General features: G+C 35.4%; 1 protein-coding gene across 1 annotated transcript in view; it reads right to left on the bottom strand.

Moving 5' to 3' along the window:
* spartin overlaps positions 1-14,954 on the bottom strand; it is a 107,259-nt gene extending 92,305 nt beyond the window's left edge. Inside the window, exons 1-2 of the mRNA XM_090384452.1 lie at positions 14,735-14,954; positions 877-1,696 (exon numbers count right to left, since the gene is read on the bottom strand). Of these exons, the coding sequence (XP_090240578.1) occupies positions 877-1,687 (811 nt within the window). The 5' untranslated portion in view covers positions 1,688-1,696; positions 14,735-14,954. The remainder of the gene's footprint in view (positions 1-876; positions 1,697-14,734) is intronic.
* Positions 14,955-19,742: the final 4,788 nt, after the last annotated feature.

Genomic DNA, 19,742 nt, shown 5'->3' with positions numbered 1-19,742 from the left:
GAACGACGAGTACCGGTACCTATTTTTTTTTTTTTACAAAAAAATAGCATTGGTTATTACTAATAACTTTTAGTAATAACTAAAGCAGTTCTCATTATAACATGTGACATCAACAGCATCTATTTAATTCTGTGTTACCTGAATTGTAATACCGTTCCAATTAACCTAATTCGGGTCCACAGTAATGTCAAGTACTAGAGCATATTCTACCTTACATTCACCATATGTAAATCAAACACAAGTCTTAATCAAATTGCATTCAAACTAGTTAACATATTTTTCTCTTTGCATTTACTAAGTACTAGTACTTAGTCAACAGAGAAAATAATAAAAACATTGTAACTACTAACCAAATAGCTTGCAACAATTAGGACTGGAATACATTATCAACTATCATTTTAATTGAAGCACCAGAAAATTTGCTTTATCATAATTTATGAGTGGTCAACCAACTCCAAAACAGTGCTGAGTCATGGTACTCGAATAGGAATAAGTAATAACAGATCTCTGTATTGGAAAGAGTACCTATTAGAAGTATAATAGACAGAAAACGCATTCCGAAGGATTTCACAATACGAAATGTATGTAATGACTTATATGCACACAAATTTGTATCACATCAACTGTGTAAAGACAAGACATGATGCATTGCACTAACTTGTACTGTAATTTATAGTAATCATAAATGCAATTTTATCAACTTTCCAAAGATAATGTATAAAAAAAATAATAAATAAATAAACTTGAAAAGAACAAGTGGTTTTATTGGAACTAATTACATAAAAAGCTACTGAAAAGGCAATCAATGAATTAGCAGTGGTGGCTTATTTAAAATTCATTGGAGATTTTTTTATGTAACTTAATATTAATTATTACCTGATTGACCAGATGCCAAATCTGGGAAAACAAAGGCTCCATAGCTACTATGAAGTGCAGGAGATTGCCCAGGTATTAAAGGATAAGTCCAGCCATTAATTTGCAGCCATGCCGGAGGTCTGGAACTTGATAGTGACTTTGTTTCTTTAAACTTATAAATGTGAAGAGAGAGAGAACTTGATGGAGCTGTAACTGTGCCATCTGATGACACAAAGAACATTTGCACATCAGGGATACTAAAAATAACTTCTACTTCCTCCTCATTTTGGGTGTCACGAACAATATCTTCGCAGAAAACTTCGGCTTTTAAGAAGTTTCCTTTATCTTTATTGGGGTAGTCAGAGAAGCTTGATTTACCTGATGAACTAGATGATGGATTCAAGTTTGATTCCAAGACAGGCATATCTGCTAAAGCTTCAGAATAGGAAGGAGGACTTTCTAGAGGATGAGGAGCAACATACGGTTTCTCGATTTGATATTCATTCATAGCTTCTAACTGATGATTTACCATTTGAAGAGTTTTCCTCATTTTATGCTGCATGCTGCGAGCTGAGTCCCATTTCTGACCAATACAATGTGGCCTGTTACATGTAATGTTAAGTGCAATATTCATTTTTTCAATGCCCTTCAAATACATCTCCTTTGCTAAATGAACCTGCCCACTTTCTTCATAACTTAATCCCTGAGATATATATAAAAAGGCCTCATCATGCTTCTTCTGAATGATATTTACTTCTTCATCACTACTTAATAAGCCAGATTCATTTGAGGATGACATCTGTGACTCCTGTTGTTGTGGGACTGATGCCATCTTAAATAACTAAAAGAAAAAAAATATATAATAATAAAAATTAGTAACATATTTAAATTTATTAAGAAATGCACTTAAATAAAATTGAGCTAACACCAAAAATTTTAGGCAATTAACCAACAAGAATATCTTGAAAAGAGAATAATTTCAGTATTCTTTCATAAATTTCAGAGTGGATTCTAGATTCAAAACTACAAGAAAAAAGTTGAAATATGCTTCCCGTTTGAGTTACAGCAAAAAAAAAAGTGCAAGCAGTAAAATATAAAATTCATCATAAATCAATATGTACAATAATTAAAATCTTAATAAAGAACTATGTACAATTAAAATTTAGAAGTTAAAAATGAAATAGCACTAAAATACTGTTCTTTCTCAGCAGTTCATTCTGCATCTAGTGGCCTCTTAAATACAGAAGTAATACATGCCATGTGATCTTTTGGTGGTATACAGATAACATTAGTATAAACTGATGTAGATATGACAGACTTGCCTCCCCAACCTTTTTATTGATGACTGTCTTCCATCAAAACATAACACAGACACAGCATCATATTTGATTCAAACACAGCGCAGATACAAACCCCATCTCTTTTCATGACAAGTCTCATACTACAGGAGTGCATTACCTTTAACTAGAGGCACATCATTGATCCTCTTCATATCCAATGATGACAGCAGGGGGGAGTTCACAGCGTCATTCTGCTACACATTCAGCTACTGTGAAACTAAGATCAGCATTCTGTATGGCATTCATATGGTTTCCAAAGAGTCTTAACATGCCAGTTGCTTCACCAATGTAACTCAGGTAGTTGATTGTTGGAACAAACTTCCATCTGGTTCTATGCAGGTTTTTTCTTGATAACTCTGCATTGGATACCGCATTGTTTTAACACTAGCTATTTTCCCCTGTAACCCCCCCCCCCCCAAGATAAAATGGAAATGCAAGCTACACTAGTGCTGGGAGACATTCTTTTTTCAATTCCCATTCACTAGCAAAACTTCAGATCCATCTAACAACCAGTAGAGAGAACCATAAGTACTTAAATTCATTTGCACCCTATCTCCCCACCTTTACTATAATGTAACCACTGCACCACTTATTATTTTAAGTGCTGGTGTATGGCAAGTAGTAATTTGTAAAAACTTGACTTACACATGTAAGTTTTCTCTACACTATGTTAAACAAACATGAACCAGCTCTAAGCAACAACACATCCAAAAATGGAACGTGTCCAATTATCTTCTATTTCTAGAGCGAATTTCATGAATGAGAGAAACCAGTTCAAATGACTTAAAATAACCTCTTTCTGTTTCCTATGAATTATTGGATACAGTGTAATACTTATTTTTATAATATATCATTATTTACTCAGGGATTTAAATTAAATATACTCATTTAGTTAGAGTTTTGACCTTAGATTTTTATCATGTGTTGTGCGCCTGACCTCAAAGGGTTTTTCAGTATTTCTATTATACTTATTGCTATTCAGATTTCAGTTGATTACTCCTGTCTGTAGTTAACAATTAATTTTAGATAATAGGACTTGCAATCATTTTTATAGAACAATCAAAATTTGAATAAAAATACAAAGGCCTCTTCAGAGGGATTAAACTCACATTGTGAAGCCACCCTCAAAAGCTGCTTGACATTACATTAACTAGCACTTGTAAAAGAGAGGTATAATGTGCTATTTATTCATAATATGGTGCTGCCCCCTCCGAATAGCAGTTGGTTAGGTGCCCATCAGTACAGTACTTGACAAATCCAGTTATTACTTAACTCACAGGAGAAATTCCAAAAGACAAAAACAAAATTTTCAGATTTGCACTACTGTTTACCACTGACCTATGCATAGTTAACAGTTAAGTCTATAAGAGTACTTGCATCTATTTTTTTAAAGAAAGATATTTGTATTTATAAGAGGCACTTCTCTTTTAGACACGTTATTTACACTGGAAGGACACTGAAAAAGGATCTATCTAATACTGAAATGAACCTATATGGGCTCTCTGAATAGCTTGTGCATGTCATAGCATGAGTGTTAAAAGACACCTGAACACATTTAAAAACAGGTTTATCTCTGCTATCTGTACACAGCACGCCAAATTGTCCCACGCAGCCCATTAAACTCATCCCATAAATGTCTAAAAGTCAAAGTCATGGAAACTGGAATTGGAGGGGACATCAGAGGAAAACAATCAGAGGAAAAGTCCATTATTTTCCCTGAAAAAAAAAGTTAAGCTAACAGGTCTGAAATTATTCGTATCACTCTTTTATCCTCCTTTGTAAATTGGGATACATTTGTACATCTACAGTCCAGAGATGCTCATTTAATTATGGCTAAGGGTTTGCTCACCTCCTTTGCTGTCTCCCTTAATATAATTAGACATCCCATCCATCCCAGGTGCCTTTACGTTTTATATTTCTCTTCCACTTTCCTCTCAGTTATTACAAAATCATTTAGCTCCCTGTTAGAGTTTGATAAACTTCTTGTATCCACTTCCCTAAAGAATTCATGTCTAAATGTAGATGCCAGTACTTAATCAGCTTGTCAGCACCTGAGCAGGATCATCAACAGTTGAACCATCAATATCAAGTGAACAAATGCAATTTATCCCCTTCCTTCTCATGTTTATATAAAAAAAGAAGTTTTTGCTGGGTTTCTTTGTGTCAAAGATTTTTTTTTTTTAATGAAAACCCCAAACACAAAGGGTATTAGAACCTATGGTACTTAGTACTGTGCACGGATTGAAGGTTGAGAAGATACTCGTTAACATTAGACTTGAATTTCTGTAGATTGCAATTTTCAGGAAGTATGAGTGATGGGAGGTTGTTCCAGAAAATTGAAGTTGAAGAGATAAATGAGGAAGAAGAAAAGTTGGTTTTGTGAGTTTGAAGTTGAACAGTACAAGGATGCTGATTGGGTATGGCATGTATTCAGAGTGGTTTAGGGTGGGGGGGGGAGAGAGAGAGAGAGAGAGAGAGAATTATGGATGAAAATTCAGAATAACAAGGATCGTGTAGGAATCTATGGAAAAAGAAGGCAACAGAAAGTCTATGGGAAAGAGTGTGGAGAGCTTTGCTAGAGATGGTTCATAAATTAACTTAACTGCCCTCTTCTGAATTGAGTCTAAATGCCAGGACAAAGTTTTGGAGCCACAAACCCAGATGTGGGACCAATATTCCATGGTAGGGTGGATTTGAGATTTGTACAGAATGAATAGCTGTTTAGGTAATGCCAAGAGAGAAGGAGGAAACCCAGTTTTTTTTTTTAGATGCAGAGGAAACAATATTTGTGATGTGCTTATGACAAGAGATTAAAAATGAGATTAATTCATAAAAGAAATATGTAATCTTGTCTGTAAATCTGCGTGCCATTGAAGGTAAGCATAGGAGCAGAAGAATCCTTTTTGCGAGATATAAGATAGGACTGAGTTTAGAAGGGTTGAAATCAACAACAGTGGAAAATTACATGGAGATCAGCATTTAAGGAATTGGTAGTGGATATTCGTGAAGTTGAAGCTTTCTTTACAGAGCAAGGTTTCTAAAACCGGGAGGTGGAATGCAAAGTGTTATCACCACTAAAACTATGGACAGGATTTTCCATCAATGGAAGAAGGTCATTAACACACAAGAGGAAAAGAATGGGAGAAAGACTTGAACCTTGCAGAATAGCATTAGTGATGAAGTCAGAAGACAGAGGGCCAGCTATCACCTGCAGTGAGTGGTCAGGGAGAAAACTGGATGTCCAATTAAAAAAATTTTTTGGCAAACTACAAGATGGAAGCTTATTTAGAAGCCCTTTATGCCAAACAGTATCAAAAGCCTTTGAAATGTCAAAAGCAAATGCTTGAGTTTCACCAAACTTCTCCATTGAATTGGTCCATAGATGGGTAACATAAGCCAGTATATCACCAGTGGATCAACATTAACAGAATCCATACTGGAGATTTTAATGGGACTTTTTCACAAATGTGGCTGAGTTAGTTGGTCTCAGGCAAGGATAGCAAGGTTTTTTTCTCCCAGCAAATAGAAAATTGACACAAAACACATGCAATTTACAGACAGTATATACGGAGCAGCGAAGGTAAAGAAAGCTAACATGAGAACCACGGGAAACTTTCAGCGGTCAAATGCATTTTCCAGTACCGCAGCTTCTCCCTGCATTCTTGGTAAACAAATGGTGTGTGTTATCGGTAGTAGCAATAGAAGTCGATAACAGTGTATTGATTAGTTTTTTCTCATTATTAAAAACAGATTATTGGAGTTCATGAGTGTAATGCTTTCGCAGTTGAAATTTACTTATGGGTACATCCTCCAGACTGCCTCAATCTTAGGGTGTTTATTCCCCCTTCCTGCTGTTTTAACCCGATAGGAAAAAGACTTTTAGCATTAGTATAGGCATACGATGCAAGAAAGCAAGCTTATGCAGCATCAGCCAAAAAAAAAAAAAAACTCAGCTCTCATTTCACCCCTCCCTTCGTTCCAAATACCTGTCCAGCTCAGCCTTAAATTTATTTAGGCTATCAACTTCCACAACAAAAGATAGAAGTCTGTTCCACCAATCAACTACCCGCTGGCTAAAGGCAAACTTCTGCACATCTATCCTACAACTGTTTTTCCTCAATTCGAATTTATGCCCTCTCAAGTGATTATTCTAAGCAAGAGGAAGAATCCCATCAGCATTCAGCATGCTCAAACCATTCAGGGATTTATACACCTCAATCAGATCACCTCGCAGGTGCCTAGTCTCCAAACACTGTAATCTGCAAAATTTAAGCCTTTCTTCTTAAGAGCAACCCTTCGTTCCATTCACTAATCTTGTTGCCCTTCTCAGTACTAATTCAAACAGCTCTACATCCTTCTTAAAATGAGGCCTCCATTGAGTACTGTATACAGTACTCAAGGTGTGGCCTGACCATTGCCTTATACAAGAGGATAATCACCTCCTTATCCCTGCTAGAAAAATTCCTGTATATCACTGACAAGACACCACGAGCTACTCTTGCAGACTGTTTGCACTGCTCAGAAAACTTCATATCTGCCTGCACAATTACCCCCAGGTCCTTTTCATTCTCTACCACTGTCAGTGCAGTACCACAGAGTTAATACGTTACTCTGGAGTTACTGCTTCCCATTCCATATGTAGTATGGGCAACCCTTCGTTTCATTCACTAATCTTGTTGCCCTTCTCAGTATTCGTTCCAACAGCTCTACATCCTTCGTAAAATGAGGCTTCTAGACCTGTATACAGTACTCAAGGTGTGGCCTGACCATTGCCATATACAAGAGGATAATCGCCTTATCCCTGCTAGAAAAATTCCTGTATATCATTGACAAGACACCATGAGCTACTCTTGCAGACTGCTGCACTGCTCAGAAAACCTCATATCTGCCTGCACAATTACCCCCAGGTCCTTTTCATTCTCTACCACTGTCAGTGCAGTACCACAGAGTTAATACGTTACTCTGGAGTTACTGCTTCCCATTCCATACGTAGTATGGGATGGGAAGCAGTAACCCCAGTTTAACATTTAACTGGGATTACTGTTAGTTTAACATTGACAAATAATTTAACATTGACAAATAGTTTAACATTGACAAATGTACTTTACATTTGTCAATGTTAAACCTCATTTGCCACCTATCAGCCCATCTGCTCAACTTTTCTAGATCCTGTTGCAGCAGCAGCGTACTGTCATTAGTGTCCTTAACAACCCTGCCAACCTTCATATCATGTGCAAACTTGGACATTAAGCCTGATATAATATACCATCACCAATATCATTTATAAATACAGAAAACAACAATGGGCCCAACACTGAACCCTGAGGGACTCCACTAATAACATTAGTTCACGAAGAGCAGACTTCTACAGCAACTACCTATAACACCCACCATCTGTAACAGTCATTTTCGTATCAGGTTAGAACATTGGGAATGGGGGATAAACACCCTAAGACAGGCAGTCTGGAGGGTGTACCCATAAGTAAATTTCAACCCACTCATGAACTCTGATTATCTGCTTTTAATAATAAGAAAACACTAATCAGTACATCATTATAGATAACACACGTGGCCACTACCGATAACACACCATCTGTTTACCAAGAATGCAGGGAGAAGTTGCGGTACCGGGAAACGCTTTTGATTGTTAAAAGTTTTTTGAAGTATCCCATGGTTCTCGTGTTGGCTTTCTTTACCTTAGCCTACGGAGCAATATGGGCTTAGTCGCTGATGCTCCTAAAACCCCACTACAACAACATACTGGTGATCACTAATCAGATGGAAGGCTATTAGCTAGTTGAAGAGTTGGTGATTGATGGATTTCTCCATTACGTTAGAAAGAGTAGAAGTGCAATGGGACAATAATTGGAACGGAGGGATTTGTCACCGTTTTTTAGGAACTGGCTGGATATGAACAAATTTCCAAGCAGAAGTGATAACACCTGTGGAATAAGAAAGTATAAAAATAGACAACACAGAGCAGAAGTAAGCTCAGGAGCACAAGTTTTGAGAACAAATGGAGAAATACCATCACAACCTGGTGCTTTCTTGGTATCAAGACTGTTCAAAATTCTTTTGATGGAAGACCACAGGAGGAATTGAATAGTGTACTGGGAATGACAGGAGGTGGTTTACCAAGATCATCAATACAAGAGTTAAAAGAAAAGTAGAATACTAGCAAGTCAGCTCAGCTTTATCTTTAGCTGAGGTGGCAATACTTGAATGGGTTGAGCACGCTGAATTCTGATGGGATCCTTCCACTTGTTCAGATGATGAACCTAAGGGGGCATAAATTCAAATTAAGAAAGGACAGATGTAGAATAGATGTGCGGAAATTTACCTTTAGCCAGTGGGTGGTTATTTGCTGGAACAAACTTTCATCTGTCGTTGTGGAAGTTGATAGGTTGAATAAATTTAAGGAGGAACTGGACAGGCATTTGGAGGGAATGGTGTGATTTTTTTTTTTTTTTTTTGGCTGATGCTGCATAAGCTCATACACTTGCTTTCTTGCATCGCATGCCACTACTACTATTACTTTTACTACAACCATCTGGTTTTATCAGAGGTGGAAGAAGAGATGAGCAAAAGTTGCACCAAACAGCTTTGGCAAGAGACTAGAATGCTTGACTACCATTCAAACACAAGGAAAGTTTTCTACTCTTAGCTTCAAAATCTAGTTTGGACTGATTAATTCTGCTTTACAATTGGTGCATCACTGTTTTAGTTTTAGAAGATATTAAGAACTAAAAAACTTAACTTTGTTTTCTCTAATATCCTTGTTAAAAATTCTATAAATAACATAAATTTCAATACATCATTGTTAATTTCTCATAATTTGCCTTAGCCCTTAGCTTCTCTAACTTCCTTTGTAATTTGATTAGACTAGTTTATATCTATATAGGCTTCTGTATCGCCTGATAATTTATATGCATCCCAGCATCTTTCTTCTTTGCCACAAATCTCATTAGTTCATCTAATGTTCAATTAGGTCTAAGCCTTGAGCAGTTCTTATTTGCTAATAGTTGCAATGCATACTATAAAATCTTTATAAACTGTCAATCAAATGTGCAAACTGTCATCAGATTTTCATTTATAAGGTTTATATTTTAATAACTCGTAAATTTTAAGTGGTGCATTGCTGTTTTGGTTTTAGAAGACCAAAAAAAAACCAAAAAACTGTTAACTTTGTTTTAATATTCTTGTTAATTTTTAAATAAAATAAATTTCAATACATTGTTGTTAATAATAATGGAAGCTTGTTTTCACCAAATCACCTAGTGCATACCAATACAATGAGTACTCTGGTTACCTGAAAAATATTGCCCTTGAGATAAGTTAACCAATTGTTGATGTTTGTGCATTATTATATAAAGTTTATAAAAATAATAAATTTAATAAATAATAAATTAAATAAATAAATAATATTTTGTGGAATCACGTATGCTGCCAACCAAATCTATTTGTCTAAAAATATTTAAATATACATTTGGACCTCTCTTTAATGAACTTCCATATAGTGGATTTTTCTATTTAGGAAATATTTTGATTTCTCCTTCATCATTGAAAATAGTTTCCGTATAATGAAGAAAGTTTCATTATAACATATAACAAACTGATTTCGAGAGACCTCGGTTACACACTGTTCATAACTCTGGCCTTTAGGCAATAGAGCTGATGGTGTAGAAAGAATGAATTAAGAGCTAAAAGGATTAAGAATTAATCTCTTTACCTTTTAAGAGCTAAAGAGATTAACTCTTAAAAGCACTAATTAAGAGCTAAAACATTCCACAATTTAGTGGTGCGTGTAAAACCTATACAACCACCTCTACTGTACCAAGAAGTCAACTGCTATCTATGCATCCACAGCCATTGGCAAAGATTAAGGCATATTTCTGAGGCAGACACTGGCTCTGACCAGCCTGTTTTCTACCATTACCCTGTTAGAGAATTAGGAGAGAGTGATTTTCCTTTATCCCAGAAATTCATCTATTGTTTTGCAGAAATTAGTCATCCACACTTTCACCTGTCTCTGTTTACATGGTAGATACAAGTGGTCCCTAAATCAGTTTTGTCTTAGCTGCTGTGCAAGTAACGTTACAAAGTCTAAGAGGAAATCCTTGAGTGTAACAAAAAAAGTGGAAGTGCTTAATAGTGTGGATCAGGGCATTAAAAAAAAAAAAAACGCCCTAAAATTTGGTATCCCTGCCAGTAGTGCGTCAACCATTCTGGAAAACCGTGTTTCGATTCTCATACTGTTCGAGGAAACGGGACCCATTCGGAATCGTGCGAAATTATGCCTGTATGAGAATGTAGATGAAGCCATTTTTAATTGGGTGAAGTTGATTTGAGACAAAATCACGCCAATATCAGGGCCATTAATAAAAAAAAAAAAAAAAAGCTATGGAGTATTCATCTTTTCTGAGGCATAAAACATTCTAAGCCAGTTCTGGTTGGCTGGACAAATTTAAAAAGCACTAGGGCTTACTTGAAAAAGTTATTTCTGGTGAAAGTGGAGTTGTAATCAAAGAAGACTGTACTCATTGGAAAGACACACAGTTTTGAAAAAAAATTATGGAGGACTACGAGCCCAAAGACATTCAACAATGATGAAATATTAAAAGAAGTAAAGTAGGTAGAGTTGGACAACAACTAGAACAATAAAATCTTGGATGACAAGTGAAATTTTTGAACAGTGGATTTGAAATTTCAATAGAAAGATGATGACTGCCCTGCTACCTTCACTCGGTAATTTTGAAACTTACAAGTGTGAAGCTTGTTTTCTTCCTTCCAAATACCTCATCTAAACTGTGACCAATAGACCAAAGCTGTTGTTAGTTTAGGGATTTATTAGGTGCATCAGCAACTATGGCCATAGTGCACCAGTAAACCAAGGCATTATCAAGAATTTGATAATGCATTAACGGAGGAGGAGCATACTGAATTTATACTGAGGAAAAAAACCAACCAACCTATAGATTCTGTTATAGATTTGCAGATGTGCATATCAGAGTTGGCAAAATTGTGGAGTGAAGATGTGATGGAAACAATGATTAAGAATTGTTTTGCAAAAATGCCAATTAACAGTGATTAGAAGGATGAACTATTACAAGATATCGAGCAATCTTGTGAAGAACTGCAAGCAAGAGGTTTGATCAGTGGAGAAATTGTTCTTGATGAATTTTTAGCAGTTGATAATGATGTCACAGTAACTGAATATCTGAGTGACTCCAACATTTTAGCATTAGTTGAGGCATATGATGCAAGAAAGCAAGCTTATACAACATCAGCCAGAAACAAAAAAAAAAAAAAAACTTTTCCCATTTCACCTATCCAATCACTTCAAATGTTTGTCTAGTTCAGCTTTAAATTTATCTAAAGCTATCAACTTCCACAACAACAGATGGAAGTCTGTTCCAATCAACTACCCGCTGGCTAAAGGCAAACTTCCACATATCTATTCTACAATTATCATTCCCCAATTTGAATCTATGCCCCCTCAGGTTTGTAATCTGAGCAGGCAGAAGGATTCCATCGCATTGAGCCTGCTTAAACTATTCAAGGCCTTATACACCTCAATGAGATTGCCCTGCAGGGGCCTAGTCTCCTGATGCTGCAACTTGCAGAACTTAAGCCTCTCTTGGTAAGAGCACCCCCTTTGTTCCCCTCATCAATCTTGTTGCCCTTTCTCTGTACTCATTCTAGCAACTTGACATCCTTCCTAAAATGAGGCCTCCAGACCTGTACACAGTACTCAAGGTGTGGCCTGACCATTGCCTTGTACAAAGGGATAATCACTTCCTTGCAAAATTCCTATATGTCATTGACAAAACTCCATGACATGCTCAGAGAACTTCACATCTGACTGCACAATTACCCCTAGGTCTTTTTCATTCTCCACTTCCCTGAGTGTAGTACCACACAGTTGGTACGTTTCTCTTGGGTTACTGCTACCTATGTGTAGTAACCCAAGAGAAATTTGGAGAGTATTCAAAGAACTAGTGACAATATTGGTGATGAACTGGATGAAAATGATGGCAATGAAAGCAATATTAAACCTTACAAACATGAAATGTTGGCAACATTTTATAAACTTTGCATTCAGGACTTCAGTGTGAAGAAAATCTATCAAAAAACATTAATAGCGTAGCTTAAATTAAGCTACGCTATTATATTGTGTCAGTTATAAATGGTACTTTAAGAGATCTACAATTTTCGAATTGTCAAAAAACATATTTGACTGTTTAAAAAAAGTACGGTAAAATCCAATGTACAACAAAAAATAACCAAATATTTTAAGAAATAATTCTTAAAAGTGTACTAATATATTGTTCACCATCATGTAAGTAGTCATTTCTTAATATGTGTATTAATAAATTAATTGTTTTAAAATGATATAAAATTTATTTATTCCCACTTATTTCTGATTTATTTCTCATCTTTTACTATACTTCTGAATGTTGAATTACAGCATTTTTCATTGTTGAAAATGTCATATTTCTTTATAACGAAATTTCTGTTTAACGAATTTTTTCAACCCAACAATTGATTTCGTTACATAGAGGTCAGACTATATGTTTTTTAAAAATATCTAGATCAGTGGGTCTCAAACTTTTTCAGCTTCTAATCATTTTTCTCCTAAAACTATGCACTTTTATTCATAGCATCCTTTTAAACAGGCACATAATGCAAATTTTGTACAGTAAAACTAAGTCTCTAAATTTAGTTCTACTGTAAAAGAATTCTATTGAATTTATTTTACTGTAGAACACTGGTTAACAAATGAAAGTTATCTGAACTGGATAAGAGCTGCATGGTTGAATTCCACAAAGTCTGCTTCTCAACTCAGGCAAATTTCTCTGAATGGAAATTCAATTACACAGTTCTCTCTGTTAAAATAAATTAATTTTAACTTATTTTAACAAATTATTTTAATAAATAATTTGTTAAAATATGTTCCTGCATTTATTAAATCCATCAAAAAAATAAATTTTTAGAAGTTTGCAGTGCCTGTATGAAACACAAACAGTACCCAGCCTGGAACTACTGATATACACATTTATATATTTTCTAGAATCGTGTATAATGCTAACCTCCAATTGGTATCAATCACCTCTAATCTGAAATGTATCTTTGCTACTGAAACCTGCATCATTAAACAGGCCTGCAAACATGCTTACTTTCCCACCTCCTTGTACAGACCACAGTTTCTTGAGGAATTTAAATTATCCCCTCTTGCAAACCATTCTGCAGTAAGATAAACTTTATAGAGAAACAAGTGCTAGGAGAATCAGATCACATTAATATCTGGAATTTGGAATTTTGTTGGAACTTTTCCATTGGCCTGTCTCTGAAACTTGCCTAAGCTAACTTCAAGCCTAGAATAAAATTATAATTGTAACACAGACTAATAAAATTTGATTGTGATTCACCAAACTCTGCAGTACAGTTAATGAATAACCAGTAGTCATAAAATAAAGAACACAGCAAATTCGTTTATGAAAAATGTGTTCATGTAAAAATGTGAATTATGCTTCCTGTAAACTTTGTAACTAATCTTTATAATTTCAACCTTGATTTGTTACTTTTCCTTATATGTAAAGGATCTTTATTCTGGGGTCTCCCAGTTGATCATATATACTCAACTGGAATTATTAGTGTTATTAACTTATTGCTATTATACATTATTCTCTCAGAGAGAATAAGTAAAGCACTGGTTGTTAAAAAATTGAGGTAACACCCAGAAGTCCTAGTGCAACATTTCTTCAATGAAACCCTTGATTTTACTAATAGTGAAACATTCTTATTGCCTGTCCCCACCATCAAGCAGCTCAATTGGAAAGTTTTAAATCTCTTCAAACACAGAATAATTCATTAGAGATGAATCATATTCTTAGTGATGAAGCAAATCTGTTTATTTTTCTAAAGCAGATTCATTTATACAAACTTTTCTAACATTTGACCAGAAAAATGTTCTCATGTTTGCATAATTACTGTGACAGGCACAATTTGGCCTTAGTTGCCTTTGTGCCAGTTCACTAAAAACAACGGAAAAAAAAAAAAAAAAAAACTTTCATTAAAACAATCCAGTTGATCATATACACTCAACTGGAATTATTAGTGTTATTGTTATTAACTTATTGCTATTATACATTACTGTCTCAGAGAGAATAAGTAAAGCACTGGTTGTTAAAAAATTGGGGTGACACCCAGTGGTGCATTGTCACAAGAATCTCCAGTGCAACATTTCTTCCATGACAACCTAAATCTTTTTTTTTTTTTTTTTCCGTCTGGGTTCCTTAGAGTTTAAGGCTCTGATGCAGAGACACGTGGGCATACCATTTTTCATCAAATACGCCGAAGATGAATGCCGCTGATGACAACGCTACAAGAAGTAAATCAATTTTATATTTTCTACAGCCATTTTGAAGGTCAGCCACGTACCTTGCTACCATACCGGATTTCAGTTTACAATATAATTATGAAAACAAATGTTAACAACCCCTATAATAGCAAAAATAAGTTGTAAATTTACCACATACTTTCAAAATGCCTATTCAAATTCAAAGTATGTGGCTGCAATGATGAAATCTGGAAAGTTAACATGTCATCACATCAGGTGTAACTGCTGTCGTGTGAAGTCACTATAACTTGGATGCTGTGTCTCGCTTTCAAGATTTCAAAATAATGCAACCATGATCTACGCTTGCATAACTTTAAAATATTTGTCACCAATAACGTTACAAGAAAAAGGCAACCAAATCAAATATTTTTCAGATAAGTTCCCTACAACATACATTTTAGACAGCCAACAGTACAGATGAATATCAAACCCATGGAGTAGTAAAGATTCCTCTTACGCACGATGCCGGAAATTATTCATGCAGCAATACGTAATACAATTATCCAAAGTATGACAGTTTTTTTTTTTTTTTAATCAAACACGCCCAGTTTCACCGAAAACAAATCTCAGCATCGATAAATTGATTTATTTGCCAATAGTATTCAGACAGGGGTATGCTGCTAATATGTAAACAAATGGATTGCTTCGGATTAATTTCAGATGTGGGTCATCCCCAGTTAAAATAGGTGATTAAATTTTATCAAAATAACAAGGCGCTAGAATAATTCCCTAAAATTTAACAAGGAACGTGAACATGCAGCCTCCAACACACACCTGTGTACAGGTATAGCATATACCTGTACACAGGTATATGCTATACCACATTAGTACCTCCGAAGGATTATCACAGGTTAAAGCGAACACAATAAAATATAACAGATGGGATAATATAAGCTCATTTGGCAAACATTCTTACCTAAACTTTTTTTTTAATTGCACTCAAAAGTATTAACACAAGTACAGTACAATAATACAATTAACTTCTCATTCAAAGCACAAAGTTGTAGTCTGTGATTCAAAGAGTAGTAATTTTACTTACTACACTGGGCTCTTACCCACAACTAAATACAGGTTTGACACAGAGTATCTTATTACTACTCTGTGAGGTTAGAGATTGGCCATAAAATCTCAACTTGTGATTCCGTCACTGATTCAAGCATGTCACAGTTTGAATCTGTGATGGTGATATTGAACTCATAGTGATATTTAGAGTTTTGCATTTCTACTCTTCAGACTGCATAAGATTCTCAGCTATTCCAACTCAGAACTGCAAGGATGCGAAAATTTTATCAAAACAGAGTTGCCAACTCATAACCTATGAACTAGTACAAGCCTCTCTTCGGTGTACTGATATGATTGATTAGCTGTGTCATTTATGTATCCTTATGTTAAGCGATTATGTCATTTATGTATCCTTATGTTAAGCACTTGCAATCTATAATGACTATTGATCTCGAAACACACACACAAAGCTACTTGAATGATTTATTTTTACTTTACGTTCAAACATCAATACACAAATGAGTCTAGCTCCATATTCCAAACTTTTAGATGCAAAGTGAATAAAATTCACACGGTTCATTAACATTTTATTACCTGAACAAAATCCAGGGAAGCTATTTAATTATTATTATTATAAATAATAAAAAAAAATCCCTTTTCCTCCTTTAAGGTTTTTTCCCCTGTCCCGTGATGGGTACTGGGACAAAGTGCGTGGGATGGTCCGTTGTGACCCCTTATTGGTCAAATACCTCTCCTACAGGTTTTCAGGATCGCGGCTTTCTAGAGTTCCATGTCATTTCCCCTAATTCAATCCGTTGGCCTTGCATTTGTCTAGACAAATTTCCATCGTGATATCATTGCTGAATTCTTTCGACTGTTCTCTCTCTGTGTGGTTGTTTATGTGTTTGCTCGTGCTAAATTAGTTTGTATTTATAGATAAAAAATATTCTAACAACAACTGGATTTCAACTGGAAGAACTAATCATCTATGATTCTCAGGTGAATTTTTGAAATATTCTGTGTGACAGATTTAAAGAAATCAATGATTGAAATATTTACATATGTAATCGTGCATATGCTATGGCTGCCATTACATACGTTTCTAGGCCGATGATATAGGCTACGGTTTATAGCTGCGTTAATTAATTAACTACTTGTTGTTGGTGATTATACATATTACCATGTATAAGTTAGTTTAACTTCTGTTCCGGGTAAAATAATGGAGTCACTGGTTAAAGATGCATTGCAGGATCATCTAGACAAGACTGCAGCAATAATTCAGACACAGCATGGGTTTGTTAAGGGAAAGTCTTGTCTGACAAATTTGATAGGATATTATGATGTGGTTACAAAGGAACTGGATGCAAAAAATAATTTTGATATCATATATTTGGATTTCAGGAAAGCTTTTGACACTGTTGCGCATGGAAGGCTATTGTACAAATTGGAGAAGAATGGTATTAAGGGTAAGTTGCTACAATGGATAAAAGGCTAATGTATTAGTGGTGTCCCACAGGGTTTTGTGTTAAGTCCACTGTTGTTTTCTATATTTATCAATGATATTGATGAAGGTATATTAGGCTTAATGTCGAAGTTTGCAGATGATACAAAGGTTGGCAGGGTTGTTAATGACAGTAATGGCAGTGTGCTACTGCAACAGGATCTAGATAATTTGGGCAGATGGGCTAAGAAGTGGAGTTTAACCCTTGACAAATGCAAAGTACTGCATATGGGCAAAAGTAACCCCAGAGAAACGTACCAACTGTGTGGTACTACGCTGAAGGTAGTAGAAAATGAAAAAGACCTGGGAGTAATTGTGCAGTCAGATATGAAGTTTTCTGAGCAATGCAGACAGGCGGCCATGGCAGGTCATGTGGACATGTGGACATGTGTTTTTGTAAAGGGCGGCTCCTAGAACGTGAGTTCATCTCCGCCTCGTATCTCTGTGAAGACAGTATCACTACAAATGGGCCAGATGTGTGTGACGTCGGTTTGTGTGTGTTCTGTTGTTCTGTTCTGGCCTCTTGGCTACCCAGAAGCATCAGTCACCTGGACAGATGATTCTGGGTATTCGTCCACACCACGGGAAGGTGGGCCAGTCCCAATGGAGCACGTACTGTCTCGATATGAGACGCTGAACCACCTGATGTTGCCAAAAGGTGGGCCAGATTTCTCTGGGGGCCCACTCCAGAGAGGGGAAAAAAAATTAAAAAAAATAATAAATAAATAAATAAAAATAAAAATAATAATAATAAAAAATAATAAATAAAAAGTAAATAAACTAAAAACAAAATATATTTCCCGTGGTGCAAGAAGAAAAAAAAAATATAATAATAATAAAATAAAATAAAATAAAATAATTAATTATAATAATTCCCCGTGGTGAAAAAGAAAATATATTAAATAAATAAAAATAAAAATAATAAATAAATAATAATAATAAAAAATAAAATAAATAAATAAATTCCCTGTGATAAAAAAAAAAAAGAAAAAGAAAGAGAGAGCTGTCTGCCACCAATGACAGCCCAAATCCCAGGTGTCAGAACAGAGCGCGAGTAAAAAAAAAATAAATAAATAAAATAAAATAAAATAATAAATAATAATCACAGAATAAATAAATAATTTTAATCCCACAGTGAAGAGGAAGATGTAAGTCTGGGTGCCAGCAGAGAGAGAGAGTAAGAAAAAAAAAAAAACAAAATGGGAGAGTGGTTATCTATCCTGCATAGAGTGAGAAAGAAGAAAAGGTGAGCCAAGGCTGCTCCTAGCTCCAGGGCAGAACCCGGAAACAGTGCGGAACGCAGGTTATAGGGAAAAAAAAAATAATAATAAAATAAAAAATAATAAATCATAATAAAAAATAATAATAATAAAATAAAAAATAATAAATAATAATAAAAAAAATAATAATAATAAAATAAAAAATAATAAATAATAATAAAAAATAATAATAATAAAATAAAAAATCATAAATAATAATAAAAATAATAATAATAATAATAATAAAATAAAAATAATAAATCATAATAAAAATAAATAAATAATAATAATAAATAAAAATAATTAAAGAATAAATAAATAATTTTAATCCCACACCCTGGCTACAGTGAAGAGGAAGATGTAAGTCGGGTGCCCGCAGAGAGAGAATGGAAAAAAAAAAAAAAAAAAATGGGAAAGTGGTTATCTATCTTGCACAGAGTGAGAAAGAAAAAAAGGTGAGCCAAGGCTGCTCCTAGTTCTAGGGTAAGACCTGGAAACAGTGAAGAACGGAGGTTAGGAAAAAAAAAAAGAAAAGAACAGTCAGTAGAAGGAGTGACTTTCGGTTGGCAGAGGAATTGTTAATGATCGGGATTTCCACGTCGGTGATTGGCTATCAGTGTCCTCCTCCAGGCAAATACCTCAGCTGCAAAGGTCTGGAAGGCTTCGAGGTTGTTCTGGGTACATATCAGTTGATGCAGATCTGCTGGTGGGAAGTCCCGGATCTTATTCTGGAGACGGTTTCTGATGTCGTTGTAATGTGCACACTCCAGAAGCAAGTGTTTCCAACTTTCACTTTGTCCACAAAAGCAGTAGGGAGTGTTGATGAGTCCCAGTGTATGCAGTTTCTCATTTAGAGAACCGTGTCCGGTAATGAGAAAGGAAGATTCGAGGCTGAGGGAGAACCATCGGGCGTTATTTTTAGTGGTTGCAAAGGTTACCTCCGGAAGAAAACTCCGAGTTACAACCCCTACAGTAGAAGAATCCCATCTGGTCTGCCATACATTGAAGAGTTTATTGAGACATCGAGATTTCTCCTGCTTTATATCCGTAGTTAGTGAGAGTTCTATATTCAGGATCGTTGCCGGAATACCTTTTTTAATTCGATAGCAGAGCCCCTTGTAGATTGTGTAAAGGTCGAGAGGGAGGGTGCCTGCTATAACTTGGAGAGCTGCTGTAGAGACTGTACGGCAGATTCGATGGGTCGCCAGTAACATAGCTCTTTGTATAGAGTTTAGCTTTTCTTTCATCTTAATGATGATAACTCTGTGAAACCAGACCCCGGCAGCATAGATTACTATTGGGAGAAAGACAGCTTTATAATAAAGAAGAAGGGTTCGTTTCGATAGTCCCCCACTCACTTCTTGAGATCCGTATAATTGCGGAGG

Source organism: Mastigoproctus giganteus, chromosome 11 (assembly GCF_048544385.1).
Source record: "Mastigoproctus giganteus isolate SK-2022 chromosome 11, ASM4854438v1, whole genome shotgun sequence".
NCBI lineage: Eukaryota > Metazoa > Arthropoda > Arachnida > Uropygi > Thelyphonidae > Mastigoproctus > Mastigoproctus giganteus.
This window is presented reverse-complemented; position numbering and strand designations above follow the sequence as displayed.